The sequence below is a fragment of the Sinocyclocheilus grahami genome, unplaced genomic scaffold, assembly GCF_001515645.1.
Source record: "Sinocyclocheilus grahami isolate Dianchi unplaced genomic scaffold, SAMN03320097.WGS_v1.1 scaffold60.1, whole genome shotgun sequence".
In the NCBI taxonomy this organism is placed as follows: domain Eukaryota; kingdom Metazoa; phylum Chordata; class Actinopteri; order Cypriniformes; family Cyprinidae; genus Sinocyclocheilus; species Sinocyclocheilus grahami.
In genome coordinates, this window is record NW_015505239.1 from 692974 (window position 1) to 707555 (window position 14582).

At 36.1% G+C, this 14582-nt stretch overlaps 1 protein-coding gene across 1 annotated transcript in view; it reads left to right on the plus strand.

Moving 5' to 3' along the window:
• LOC107584493 (SLIT-ROBO Rho GTPase-activating protein 3-like) overlaps positions 1-10098 on the plus strand; it is an 86296-nt gene extending 76198 nt beyond the window's left edge. The window contains exons 18-22 of the mRNA XM_016271126.1: positions 758-874; positions 5649-5798; positions 5977-6126; positions 6382-6691; positions 9288-10098. Of these exons, the coding sequence (XP_016126612.1) occupies positions 758-874; positions 5649-5798; positions 5977-6126; positions 6382-6691; positions 9288-9725 (1165 nt within the window). The 3' untranslated portion in view covers positions 9726-10098. The remainder of the gene's footprint in view (positions 1-757; positions 875-5648; positions 5799-5976; positions 6127-6381; positions 6692-9287) is intronic.
• Positions 10099-14582: the final 4484 nt, after the last annotated feature.

The following is a 14582-nucleotide window of genomic DNA, read 5'->3' on the forward strand; positions in this document are numbered from 1 at the left end:
TATATATATATATATATATATATATATATATATATATATTTGAAATTAGATTCTGATTAATTAGATGAATCTGATGAATTACATTATGCTTGCCAATGCTGCATTTATTTGATCAAAAACATTGTGAAATATTGTTATAGTTTAAAATAACTGCTTTGTCTTTTTATATATTTTAAAAATTTGATTTATTCATGTGATGGCAAAACTGAATTTTCAGCAGCCATTTCTCCAGTCTTCTGTGTCACATGATCCTTCAGAAATCATTCTAATATGCTGATTTGGTGCTCAAGAAACACTATTATTATCAATGCTGAACACCGTTTTTCTGCTTAATATTGTTGAAACTATAATACTTTTGAGGATTCTTTGATGAAGATGAAAATACAATCAATGCATCCTTGCTAAATAAAAGTATTATTCACTTAAAAAAAACGTACTGACCTCAGACTTCTGAATGATAGTGTATTTATTGAACATGCTGTTTTAAAAGCAGTAAGCCTCATAATGCTGTTTGTTACTCTGTTTTTACTCTTACATCAAGCCTAATGACTCCACAACTTGATGACTTTTAATCCACAAATTTTGCTGTTTCATGAGTCTCTAATACTGGATTGATTACTGTTTGCGTGGTATTGCAGAACTGTAATTGCCATGTTTTTTTCCAATGCTGGCATTATCATGTGTACAGTTATTGTGTTTACTGTGCTTTTAAACATCTCTGCCTCTTTGTGTTTGTTTATGACTGTCATATTCACAGTGACAGTCCTCACAGTGAACCAGGCACCATTGATGAAGTGGACAACTGCACCGAACCACACACGAGCGATGATGGTACAGACATTTATGCATTCATTCAGTGCTTTTTGCATGCTCTGTATTGTAAAGTAGACCACAAATAACCAGAAGCAAAAATCAGCATTTGAGGATTTCGTTTACTTAACCAATAGAAAACAATCAGATGTTTATGCTAGTCTTTGGGGTTGAAAGGAATCAAAATGACCACATATTGCTTCATAAAAAAACAGAAAAATTGCTTTGCCTTGTGTATTTTGAAGTTGATTAGCATTGCTGTGTTGTGCTCTGGCTGAGCTTTCTGGCTTGTGTGTGTGTGTGTATATGTGTGTGTGCACATGGATGTCAACCACATAATTGACATCAGATGTCAAAGCTGGCATTGAAACATCTGGGTCATATTCAGTTTAATCTAAACAGTTTCCACAAAAAAATATTATTCATACAACCACAGCCAATATGAGACTTTGACTTTTTTAGCATTTCAAAAAATACTAGTGGGGTAAGAAAATAAACTTAATGTATGATATATTGTCTGAAAACAATTCATATTAAAAAAAAATTATGTGTATATAAGTTTGTAATAATTTAGGTGAATTGTATTTAGTTCTTTAAGAAGATTTGTATTTTTTTTTTTATATATAAACAATTGAAAGAAATGCTTCATACACACTAGGTTGTGTTTGGTGGATGTTATAATTGACATTTAGCTCAGCCAATCAGAGTAGTGCCTTTTCAGCAGTGTGCATCCTTATTGGCTGGTAAACCATGAGGAGATAAGAAAGATGATCTCAAATTGAAACCTGGCAGCACAGATTCATAAGCTGTTATATGAGGTTCCAGGTCTTGAAAATGTCGTTCTCTCTGCTTTTTCTTCACTCCCTTCCTCTCTCCCCTTCACCCTCTTCATTTCTCACATGTAAACGATGTTTCCATTGCTATATTAAATGAAGACAGACGGAAATATCTCTTTCGGCCCAGTTTCAGCAATCTTTGCGCTTCATCTCTCTCTTCCAGCCCTCGGTTTTCTCTGCTTAGTTGCCTCCTCCTTTGCCTTTTATCACTTTGTTTTCTTCTCTCCCTCTCTCTTACATGCTCTTTGTTCAGGGTGAGTAAACAGGTCTCACGGGGCTTCCTGTGCTCACTCCCTTCATTTACTGATTGATGGAGCTGCTCTCGCTCGCTAACCCCAAACACCAGCCACATCGCTGATACCATCTCTCGCATACAGCTCACTGCTCATTCAAGAAGTTTTTTTTTTCTTTTCAGTTTCACTAAAATGGTTTTGCTCTCAACTAATGGGTTAAGAGTGGATCCTTTTAAACACTAAAATAGAATATAGTTGGTTTTTCTGTTGAAAGGTGCACTCATTATTTTTCTATTTAAAATGTACTCGAAATGAATGCTGCAGTACTTTTTGCAAATCTTTAAAATGGTAAACATTCAGACCTTCTGTAGCAAGCTATTCCTTATTTTTAAATTAAGAGCGACTGCTACAGTTTTTAGCTTGAATGTTCAATGTTTCTCGTGTTAGCTACTTATATTCATTTTGGATGTATTAAAAAGCCTTTTATGCTATTTGATATTGCAAACTGGTTTTTGTTATCTTATTATTTCAATTTATTATACTCTATTATCCTAATCATAAACACACTGGTTTGTAGCACAAAACATTTGACCATTTACCACATATTCTAGCTATTTTACCTATAGAATCGGAAGTCTCACACATTTACAGGAGCATTGAATGAGGTGGATTTTAAAAGGCTGTTCATTCAGCAGGTTGCCCCCTCATGATGGCCACCATGTTGAGTTTGTATGACCAGCCTTGTCTTGCATTGTAAATGCATACTTCAGGATAATTTCTCTCGGCCTGACATTTTCCTGACAACATTATGTTGAACTTAGTCAGCCTGTGATAACGTCACATAAATGTCAATGCTGCTCCAAAGCTGGTGGGGGCAGCAGAGAGGCTATCATTTCAGACCTTTACAAAGACAAAAAGAGAGAGAAAAACGTTATTTATTGTGGAGATTATGTATAATGGTTGGAAATGCATACTGCTATAATTTTAATATTTCTGCTGTATGTAATATGTGCTGTATATAAGTTCTAAACATGCTACTAAAATGTGTAGTAGATAACATATATTTATATATACTGTATATACATAATAATATATACATAATTCCATGCCACTCATGAAATTAAGCATGCATGTGAGTCCATGTGACAAAATTAAAGGGATAGTTCACCCAAAAATAATTTGTCATAATTTACTCACCCTCATTTCATTCCAAAACTGTATGACATGCTTTCATCTGTGGAATATGAAATAAGATATTTTGAAGAATGTTGGTAACCAAATCGTTTCAGTTCCTCTTAACTTCCATTATATTTTTTGTCCATACAAAGGAAGTCAATGGGAACCCAAACATTTTACAGAATTTTTTTTTGCAGTGCAGAATGAAGAAATACATACAGGTTTAGAAAGATATGAGGGTGAGTAAATTATGACAGAATTTGTGACTGTAACTGTGAGTGGACTTTAATAGGGACATGCGACAACAATGCCACATATTACATAATGCATAACTTGTTTATAAGTATTAAGCTGTAGGCTATTAAGTGTAGGCTAACCAAAAAGCAGTATGGTAGTATTCCATTCCAAAATAGTCAAAATTCATTTTATTGGTCATTTTTTGTTGTTGAGCCGTAACTTAAAACATTCAAAGTAATCATGTTTTTAGAGGTAGCTCTATAAACTGCTTTAAACAGTATGTTATTGGCTAAATCTGTGTGTGCTTATGTATATGTTTGTGATCCGCACTGACATTCTGTTTTGATCTGTCTGGTGCTCTGATCTGGAGTCAGCCTTCCCTCAGGAGCTCATCAGCCACAGCCTGCCTTATGCATGACTTCAGGACTTTAGCTCCAAAACAGCGCTATTGCAACTTCCCCTATTACCCCCGGCGTATGCTGAGAAATTGCAATCAGATTTTGAGCCTTCAATCCAGCCAATCAGGTGCAGTCACAATGGAAACAATCAGACGAATACAGAATTGCAAAGGCTGATTTTCTCCCTCTCTCCATTTCCATTCTTCCTCTTTCCTTCCACTTCTGTGCCATGCCTGTATTTAATTTCACCCCTGGGTGGAGACCCTAATGAAACTGATTGGTTTCTTCTTGCCGACTTGGAGATTTCCTGCCAGGCACTGATTTGCTCTGTATATCTCCTTAACCCTGAATGACCCCACTGTCTGTTTGCCCCTGGCAGCGTCTGGGGGGGGGGGGGGAGAAGCGTGAACTGATTTGTGGTCATGCGATGGCAGTGGTCATGTTAAATGGAAGCTGGGTGGCAGATTTGATCGGATTTAGATAAAGTCCACTGTGCATTTTTAGCAGCCCATCTGTATTAGAAATGTGCCTGTTTCTTTGTGGTCCTGATGGGGTAAAAGATGAGATCATATCCTGATGTTTGAGACCTTTTGTGATAAATGTGAGTCTGTATGATACTGAATACAGAACCTATTTGACAAATAAATGTGCATTCAAGCTTTTGTTGTGAACAAGCCTGTTTTTCTAAGCTATGTTGTTGAACAGTATTTTTTGTTGTTGCTGACTGATCAGTCACATCTGTCATTCTGCCCTAAAAATAAATGAACGGTGTAAGTACACTTGATCATATTGAATGCAGTGTGTTTCTTCAATATAGAAGCAAGTCTGAAATATTGCATTGCGGAGATCCATGTTCCTTTTTGTCCGATGATTAAGTTTTGTTTTTTGCTGTTTTGTTTTGATGTGCTGCCTTAATTCAAAACTAAGTTGTTTTTTGTTGTTTTATTTTATTTTGATGTGCTTAGCATTTGTTTTGCTTGCTTTTGTTTTTGTTCAATGACTAAGATTTGTTTTTTGCTGTTTTGTTTTGATGTGCTTCATTCAAAACGAAGTTTGTTTTGTTGTTTTGTTTTATTTTTATGTGCTTAGTGTTTGTTTTGCTTGCTTTTCATTTTGTTCAATGACTAAGTTTTGGTTTTTGCTGTTTTGTTTTGATGCACACATTTAAAAATGTGCTTTGCATTTGTTTTGCTTGCTTTTGTTTTGTTTTTGTTTTTGTTTGGCTTGCTTTTGTTTTGTTTTTTGTGAATTATGACAATTCATCTATGGACTTTTGTGTAGTAAAATGGCATTTTGCATTGTTTTTTTGTTTTGTTTTTGCTGTGCTTTGCTTTATTGTTTTCAGAGAATTAAGACAATCAATGGACTTTGCAGTACTTTTTGTGTATAAAATCTGTGTATTAAATGGTTTCTATTTCTGCAGTCCAGTTCACCCACTATGAAATATAATTGCTCCAAAATCTTACCTCACATAATTGTATATGTAAAACTTCTAATACATTCCATGTCATGCAGCAGTTTTGCACTTCGTTTGGACAGACAAATTGCTTGTCACTGGAAACTTGTCATATCGCGCCTGGCCAAGACACGGTGTGAGTGTGTATGTTTTTGCTGAGAACCAGCTGGGAGCATGACAGATTTTGAGTCTGTTGCAGTGCTTTGAAGCTCTCTGAAACATTGTTGACATAATTCTTTGTGCAAACATGTTAATGAGTGCTACTTTCCCTGTTCCTCTCTCTCTCTCTCTCTCTCTCTCTCTCCCTCTCTCCTCTCCTCCCTTTCCTTCTCTTTCTCTTCTCCTCTCTCTTCTCTATAGTGTTTTTATTATTCTTTTAAATAATAGTTTTTAATTATTTTGGTCAATTTTTTTGTTTAAATCAGCCAATCAAATTGCACCACTTCGAATCCTTCACAGACCATCAGAGTAACCGGAAGGATTTTTGTCTCTATCTCTTTAGGGATGATGCGTTCTCTGATAGTCTGAGTCAGAAGGCTGACAGCGAGGCCAGCAGTGGACCTTTACTGGACGATAAAGCCTCATCCAAAAATGATCTGCAGTCCCCGTGTGAACCTTCGCCTGATTACAACTTCGGCGGGGTCATGGGCCGGTCAGTGGCTGATTATGCAGAATTCTGCTTGTAGTTATTCCACATATTTTCATCCTCAGGAAAAAAATAAGGATCTGAATTAAAGTGTTTAGTCTTGTCCTGTTTCTCCTCACAGCTTGTTTATGTATTCACCTTGTTTGTGGCACAAATAGAAGGATTTTTGTCTCTATCTCTTTAGGGATGATGCGTTCTCTGATAGTCTGAGTCAGAAGGCTGACAGCGAGGCCAGCAGTGGACCTTTACTGGACGATAAAGCCTCATCCAAAAACGATCTGCAGTCCCCGTGTGAACCTTCGCCTGATTACAACTTCGGCGGGGTCATGGGCCGGTCAGTGGCTGATTATGCAGAACTCTGCTTGTAGTTATTCCACATATTTTCATCCTCAGGAAAAAAATAAGGATCTGAATTAAAGTGTTTAGTCTTGTCCTGTTTCTCCTCACAGCTTGTTTATGTATTCACCTTGTTTGTGGCACAAATGATTAACAAAACTTTTTTGACTCTATTTGCAGTCTGCTTTGAATCAAAAACAGCATTGACGGACTGCATTTAAGATTTTTACCATCTAGTTGTGTGTTTATGCAGGGTTAGGTTGCGTTCGGATGGGTCTGCCATTCCTCGGCGCCGCAGTGGCACCGACTCTCACAGTCCTCCCCGAGACACACCGCCGCGGGCCACCGCCTACGCCAGCAGCCCCCACAAGGTGGCGGTCAGTAGAGGCCACATAGAGAGTCCTGAGAAGAGACGTTTGGGAACCTTTGGCAGTGCAGGCAGCATTAACTACCCTGAGAGAAAGGTCTATCCTGAGGGTCACCCGCTCAGGCCTTTGCCAGGAGCAACAAGACACAGCAGCCTAGGAGACCACAAGTCTTTGGAGGCTGAGGCTTTAGCAGAGGTGTGTGTGTGTTTGTGTGTGTGTGTACACTGGAGGTCAAAAGTTTGAAACCATAAAGATTTTTTAAAGATTTTTGAAAGAAGTCTGTTATACTCACTGAGACTGTATTTATTTGATCAAAGTACAGTAAAAATAGTAATATTGTGAAATATTATTACAATTTAAAATACATTTTCCTATCTGAATATATCTAATTTATTCCTGAAATGGCAAAGCTGAGTTTTAAGCGTCATTACTCCAGTCTTCAGTGTCACATGATCCTTCAGAAATCATTCTGATATGCTGATTTGCTGCTCAAGAAACATTTCTTCTTATTATCAATGTTGAAAACAGTTGTGCTGCTTCATATTTTTGCGAACTACTAATAGTTTTCAACTACCGAACTAGATGCTTCAACCATTTTCAACACTGATATTAATTGGAAATGTTTATTAGAAATATATTAGAAATGCACACTGTAACCTGGAGAAATGACTGCTGACAATTCAGCTTTTACATCATAGGAATAATTACATTTTCAAATATATTTGTACAGAAAAAAGGTAATTTTTTACTGTATTTTTTTAAATTTATGAACGTCATTGTATAATAAAATTATCCAATAAGTGCCATTTTTATTTATTTATTTAATAAGTTTCAAATGAAAAAATAGTAGATAAATTGTAGATACAATTAAGGTATTTAAAAACAAATAACTTTTCTTTTCTTTTTTTTAATTGTGAAAACATTATGAAAACTAAACTGAGAGAAAAAACTGATACAAAAGTAATAGCACCTCTCCTCAGTTGCACTACTTGAGCCATTATACAAGTCAAGGCTTACACCGCAAAGTTTTGGGCAGAAAAATAGTAAGCAAGCACCACTAATTATTATAAAAAGCCATAAAATATATTTAGATTAATTATTGTAATCTGATTAAATCACTGTGATTTAGATATATAATTATTTTAAACAGTTTGCTATTGCTGAGATCAAACATTCAAATATTCTTGGTAAGTGTACTATAAATCTTATATTTTGTACCTTTATAAATCAAAGCTCAGAAGGATTCAAAATGTCTTTTAAGTTGTAGTCATGAAAGTGTTTTGGTTTTTCTCTTGAGCCTTTCAATTAGCCTAGAATTCTGTGAGGCTGAAGAAGCTAGCAAGATTTAGTCCAGCAGAAACAAAGAGCTGGCACTAAAGCAGATAGCAGCATGAACGGGATAGGCTGCCACTGATCCATGTGTTTCATTTGCGCACTGTTAAATAATGAAGTCTGTGACACACAGAACAGTTAATGATCTTTTGAAATGGTCCCTTTGTGTCTACACTCACCTAATGAAAAGAAACTGGCTTATGTGAATACAGACATCAAAATGGAGGTATGATTGATATTGTTGGACAGAAATGTGTTGTTTTGTATATTGATAATGCATTATAAGCGCAGCCTGCATGATCTCATTAACGTTACTGCTTGATGTGCAGTTTGGGAAATGTGTGTAAATGTGTTTAGGGGGGTGTGTGGGGTTATTGATGACATCTGTTCAGTAATAAGACCTTGCAAGGTACTTTTGTGTGTGTGTGTGTGTGTGTGTGTGTGTGTGTGTGTGTGAGCGTGTGTCTTCATGAGCCTTTTATCTTCTGAACATTAAATTTTTATGGCATGCTCAGCTGCGAGACAGAGGACAGTCTTGAATGAGACCGGGAAAGCAGGGAGTTTATAGTCTATCGGGATGGCAGCGACACTGTGTGTATATCAAACATAATCTGCCTCTGTGATATACTAGACCGCTTCCGAAGAAAGTAAGATGAATTTCCAGGAAAGATGAGAGATTTCTAAGGCCATATAGCTCCGTAAATACTCTCTGTGCAGAAACCGACAAATTGAAGTTATCGATCATTTTCTCACATCATCACTATTAGTGATGCTAGAGGGTTTAAACACATCCCTAATGCTTAACCTTGTTATATTAGCAATACTCAAGGCAAATGAGTCCAGTTAATGAAGTACCGAGAATTATTTTCAGCATAATGACTAAAAAAACAGCATTTTTCATGAATATATAACATTTGTTCAGTTTTTCTCATCATTAAAACTAAACAAAAAATGGGGTTTCATAACAACAAGAAAAATCTTCATTGTGATAATGATAAATTATTTGTTGACAAAAAACTCAAATGATATTATGAAAAAATGCATGAACATTTCATCTATTTTTTAAATGTTGTTTTCGTCAAATTACATTTATTGGCATTTTAATCATTCAAACGGATTATGATTAAAATGCTTTTAGTTTAATTTCAAATATTATTTTTGTTTGACTACAATTCAATGCTATTTTAGACTGAAATGAAAAATATTGAAATTTAGTTGATATTTTGCCAAAATTATTAAAGCATACTGTTTACATAAAACCTACACTAGGTTGTGAATAAAATGCTTGAACATTTGGTTTAATATTAAATGTTGTCTTTATTAAGTACAATTCAATGCCATTTAAAAAAAAAAAATATATATATCTTAGCTTAGTCCATATTCTTAAAGAATATTTTTTATCAAGTCAAAATCTAAAACTAAAAACTGTGTAAAAAGTCAACAATATTTTTTGTTACAGGATATTGAGAAGACAATGAACACCGCACTTCATGAGCTCCGTGAATTGGAACGCCAAAACACAGCCAAACAAGCTCCCGACGTTGTTCTGGATACGTTAGAACCGCTCAAGAACCCTATGAGCTCAGAGCCAGCGAGCCCCTTACACACCATCATAATCCGAGACCCGGACGCGGCCCTGAGACGCAGCAGCAGCTCCACTACGGAGATGATGACCACCTTTAAACCGGCGCTGTCCGCCAGATTGGCCGGAGCCCAGCTCAGACCTCCACCTATGAGACCCATGCGACCACCGCCCACGCAGCACCGCTCCAGCAGCTCCAGCTCCTCTGGGGTGGGAAGCCCTGCCGTGACCCCCACAGAGAAGATCTTTTCAAACAACGCGAGCAACGCTGCAGCTTCCTCCACCAACTCTGGCGAGAACCCCGGGACCATGTAGCAGCAGCAGCAGCAGGCCCGTGGTGCGCTGGTGAGGGCTAGATGCTCATTCCAGGAAGGAAGTTCAGGAGTGCTATTTCGTTTCTGAATTGATTTTTTGATACTTTGAGAGTTCTAGAAATGCAGCTGAGCTGTGGCCTAGTGGTTTGACGTGTTGAGCCTGGTTGTGGATGATGTGAATCGAGTCTGGCTCAGGTGATTTTCCCATTCCATTCCGTTGTTCTCATCATTTCCTGCCCTCTCTGTGAAAAAAAATAAATAAAAATACAAGGGATAAAAGACAATTCCAGGGAAAATTTCATGCTATGATAAAAAGAAGGTTGAAAAAAAAGATAAATTCCTCTTTTTATTATTATTTTTACCTCAGAATTACTATTAACATTTTTATTTAGACCAAGATCAAACGAGTGGTTTGCATTTGTTTCTCTCTGCACTGGTTGGCCAGAAGAGTTCTGTTATTAATGAATGAGTAAACTCTCATTGGAGGACTGTTTTAAAATTAGTGATAAGTCCCGCCCTCCAGAACTGGACTGTACATATAATAGAACCAAACGGTCACTCAAAGACTGTCTAACACGGCCAGCTACCTTTGAGCTTTTGTAAATAGAGATATACTGTACTTGAACTTGTAATGCCTTTTGTTTGTAGAATAAGCGATATACATCTAAGTAACAAAATAGCCAAGCTGTATACATATATGAGATGCAGAAAACCAATATACCAACTAATTGTAAGAAACCTGTGGTAAAATGTAGTTTTACTTGTATATAAATTTGGGTAGAAGTGTCAGTCTTGTACAGCCGAGGACAGAACAGACAGGGAGACTAGAACGGCTTTTATCAAAAACATTTACAACCAAGACGCAAACAAATAATCAATCAATAGTCTGAGCCATTAATATTAATATTAGTTTGGAGAGTGCTGTACTTTTTTCTTCTCTGTGTTTTTTGGATCACATCAGCTTTCTAATAGAAAAAGCAGTTCATCATACCTAATTTACACAATGAAATACTTGATTCTTATAAAGTTACGTGGCTTTAAGGCATTCCAATGAGCCTCATGTTATTGCAAGCATCCATCATTTACATATTTCAAATAGTCCTGCTTTGGACATGTATTCCATATATATTCTGTCAACTGATTATATGAATATTAATACTTACTAAAATAACCGGATGACACACAAGCTACCAAAGTAGAAGAATGAATCGCACCAAATGTGCCCGGGACTTTTGATGAGAATTTGTCAAAAAATTGTCAACAGCAATAATATCATAACAGAAAATTCTTTCAGGACTAATTTTTTTCTTTTGATTTTATGATGATCCGGACATATTTTTGTGAGATTTACTCGAAAAATTGTGTATGTCAAATATACCATATTTCCCAGATACATTTGTAAATGCATACCACACTGTCTCTGACTAGGGACAGCTCCCTCCTCCCGATCTAAGTGATAATATCATAATACAAACATTTTTATAAATATACAATAATACAAAAATATCCTAAAATGACTCAGTTTTTTTTCTTCAAAATATATTTTCATATTTTTTTCTTTTGGTCTTGGGACATATTTTTGTTAGATTCACCAAAAAGTCTTGTTTTTGGTAGATATAGGATGCAAAGTAAAGCATCTTTTCTAGTGCAATGAATGATGCATTTGTAAATCCATGCCACACTCTCTGTGGTGATGTACAGATCCCTCCTCCATGTCTAAATATTCAATAGCCTAGAGAAACCAGCTCCAACAAGAGAAACTCCACTGCCCCCAATCTGTCATATCATCTCCGGTTCATCTTCAGCGTTACCCCTCCTCCCTGAGCTGTGCTTGAAGAGGGAATACCCAGCCGTGTACAAAATTTGCCCGACTGACCTAGATATCCACTTAAACACACTGAGCCCAAAAGCTTTAATCTCATCCTCTTCACCGATTTTACTTTTGCGGTTTGCCTTAGGATTTGCCACTTCACGCAGTCCAATCAGAAGGACACAGTATGTGAAAGCTTGTGTAAGGAAAAAATTAATTACATAAAAATGGTTCTCTTAAGAAAACAGTACTGTTACTACGCACAATTTGTAGTCTAGAAATATCTCTAGATTTGCGTTTGATGTCATGCTTGAGCTGTTGCATCATATGTCTCCGTTAGTCTTACGTTTCTCGGTGGTGCCATGCTGATTTACACTTGCATTTGGGGCGTAAAAACAATTTGAAAATCTCTTCTGAGACTCCGTGTACTGTTGCTGCCATCTTGAATTACTTGGAAATGACTGGTAATCAGCTTCTTTCCGAATTCCTCAGCTTTGTGGTAGCATGGGCCTGTTGTCCGCATGTGAGGGAGACTGACTTGCACGTGCTTCTCTTTACCAAGCAACACTGTTCAAAGACTGATAGTGGTGCCTTTCCCTAGATACAACGCACAATGTCCTAAAATACGTTAGCCTTTAGCCACAAGGGAGCGATTTGAAACTAGGTCTGTAGCTGTGAGGATTCAGCTCATCTCAGGAAGTGATTCTAATTTTGTTTATAATGTCTCTTACCGTACCACTTCCACATAGGCATCATTTTATCATATGCATAAAGACTATTATTCACTATTACTAGGGCACATATCTATTTCTGGACGTTCATTTGAATTCAGCCATGACACTTCTGCATAATTACATCTGGATGGATGAGGGTTTAATTCTGTTTACAGTAAAGAACATGCATAATATAGCAGTCATAATTCAATGTATAAAAGAGACTGTTTTGGGCCATTTTTTCTGCGATTTGTAGTAAAGCGTATCCATGGTCGTAGAAAATTTAGATTTCCGGGCGTCCAAAGCCATTAAAATAATGGCAATTTCTATAGTGAATAAAGGTACTATATGATTTTTTTCTAGTTATTCTCAGCTTGAAAGTAATTAATTGGCTAGCAATAAAATTCTATAGAAAATTGACACCTTTACATAGTTACACCTGGATGGATGAGGGTTTATATTTATTTACATTAAAGAAATTATGTAGAATACTGCAATACATAATTCCTAATTCAGTGTATAAAAAAGACTGTTTTGGTTCATTCTTCTGTGATTTGCAATAAAACATTCCCAAGTTTATAGAAAATGCATCGTTAATTGTTACAGAATAACAGGAAAACTCATACCTGTATTTACTATAGAAACTGACTATTTTTTAATGACTTTTGAGGCCTGGACAATGGATATCTCAATTTTATAATTGTCTGATATTTCCAGGCCTCTAAAGTCATTTAAAAATAATGTAAAGTATCGTCGGTTAGTAAATAGAGTATGAGTTTTTCGTTATTCTCATTGAAAACAATTAATTGGCTCCAAATAAGATGTCAATTAAAATTTAATTAAAAATTAAATTTTTAAAAAATTGTTATGAATAATAATAATAATAATAATCCTCAAATATACAAAGATAAATTCTCATCCAGTAATCATAACTGACAAAAGGTAATGGAAATGTATTAATAAAAGTGTGAGCCCTTGCATTACCATTAACATAAGGGCTAAGACAAATACTGCCCTCTGGTGGCCTTAAATGGCCTGTCCCTGCTCACAGCCTCCCTCTGTTGGTCAGTGCTGGTATAGAATAGGCAGGAGAAAATAAAAACAGTTGGCAGACATGAAGCTGTTTGTTACAAATGTAACCACATTTCTCACTATTTCTCATATGTTCTACAGCTTATCTTGTCTTAGTGTCATTCTTTAACTCAAAGGATCATGTAAATCAGTGTACATTGAGAAACCCACAACCATACTCATGCTGTAATCATGCCTTTGAGTGTCATTTTGAGTTTCATGCATTTGAACACTTGAGTATCAGACTTCTGCTCGGTTAAGTCAGCGCATTACGTTCTCATATATCTGTTGTACAGCTCATCTAGTACATACTGTATAGTAGCGCTTATGTAACGAGCCGATGTTTGATAAATTATATCAAGTTTACAGAAACTGCCATCCGTAACATACTAAAATAGTCATGGTTGTGTCACTCATCTCTGTCTATCTCTCCTTTGCCAGTGAACTCAAGGCTGTGCTGTGAAAAGCGTATACTTTTGCTGTTAAGTTAAATCTTCTACCCAAGCTAATGCATTGCAGTATTTAAGGCCGTGTTGGTCTGATAATAGGATGTTGTATGGTACTTGCACGATTACTAAGGTACTTGGTGCATCCCTGTACTTAATAGACTGTATGTGATGTTACTGGAAGTATGTTTTGGGAATGTATGCTACATTGGGCGTGTATTGTACGTATGCCACAGTGGGTGTTTATTGTATGCTAACAGAAAATATAGGCTTTCTCCTTCTCTGGACACAGTGTTCCACAGGACAAAAGTGCCATCTGTCTGTAGTAGTGGGTTGTGAAAACTGTCGTTTGGGTTTTTTTCCTCCTCTAAACACTTTTTGTCTAGTGATGCTGTTCTCAAATGAGTGTTTGAATGGTTGGATTTACCCCCCTGTGATGTTATCCTACACCACCCCACTGTTTGGATGTGAACCATTCTTAAGTCCAAATAAATAAAAAAAAATTTTGACCTTACCTTAAGTTGTTGTGCTTTTTTCATTTTAGATGAAATGGATCAGTTGAAGCTTGTGTTATGTAAAGCTTGTGTTCATAATACTACACATTATGCACAACTTTCACTTAAAAACTTACATTAATGTGAATAAAATTCAGCCCAAAATCAATAAAACACAGAAATAAAAATATTACAAATGTAAACATCTTATTTCTGGACTTGGGGACTTTTAATATTAATAGTTGTTGTTATTAATATTACTATTAAAAGGTGTGTGTTTATGTATGTGTATGTATGTGTATATATATATATATATATATATAT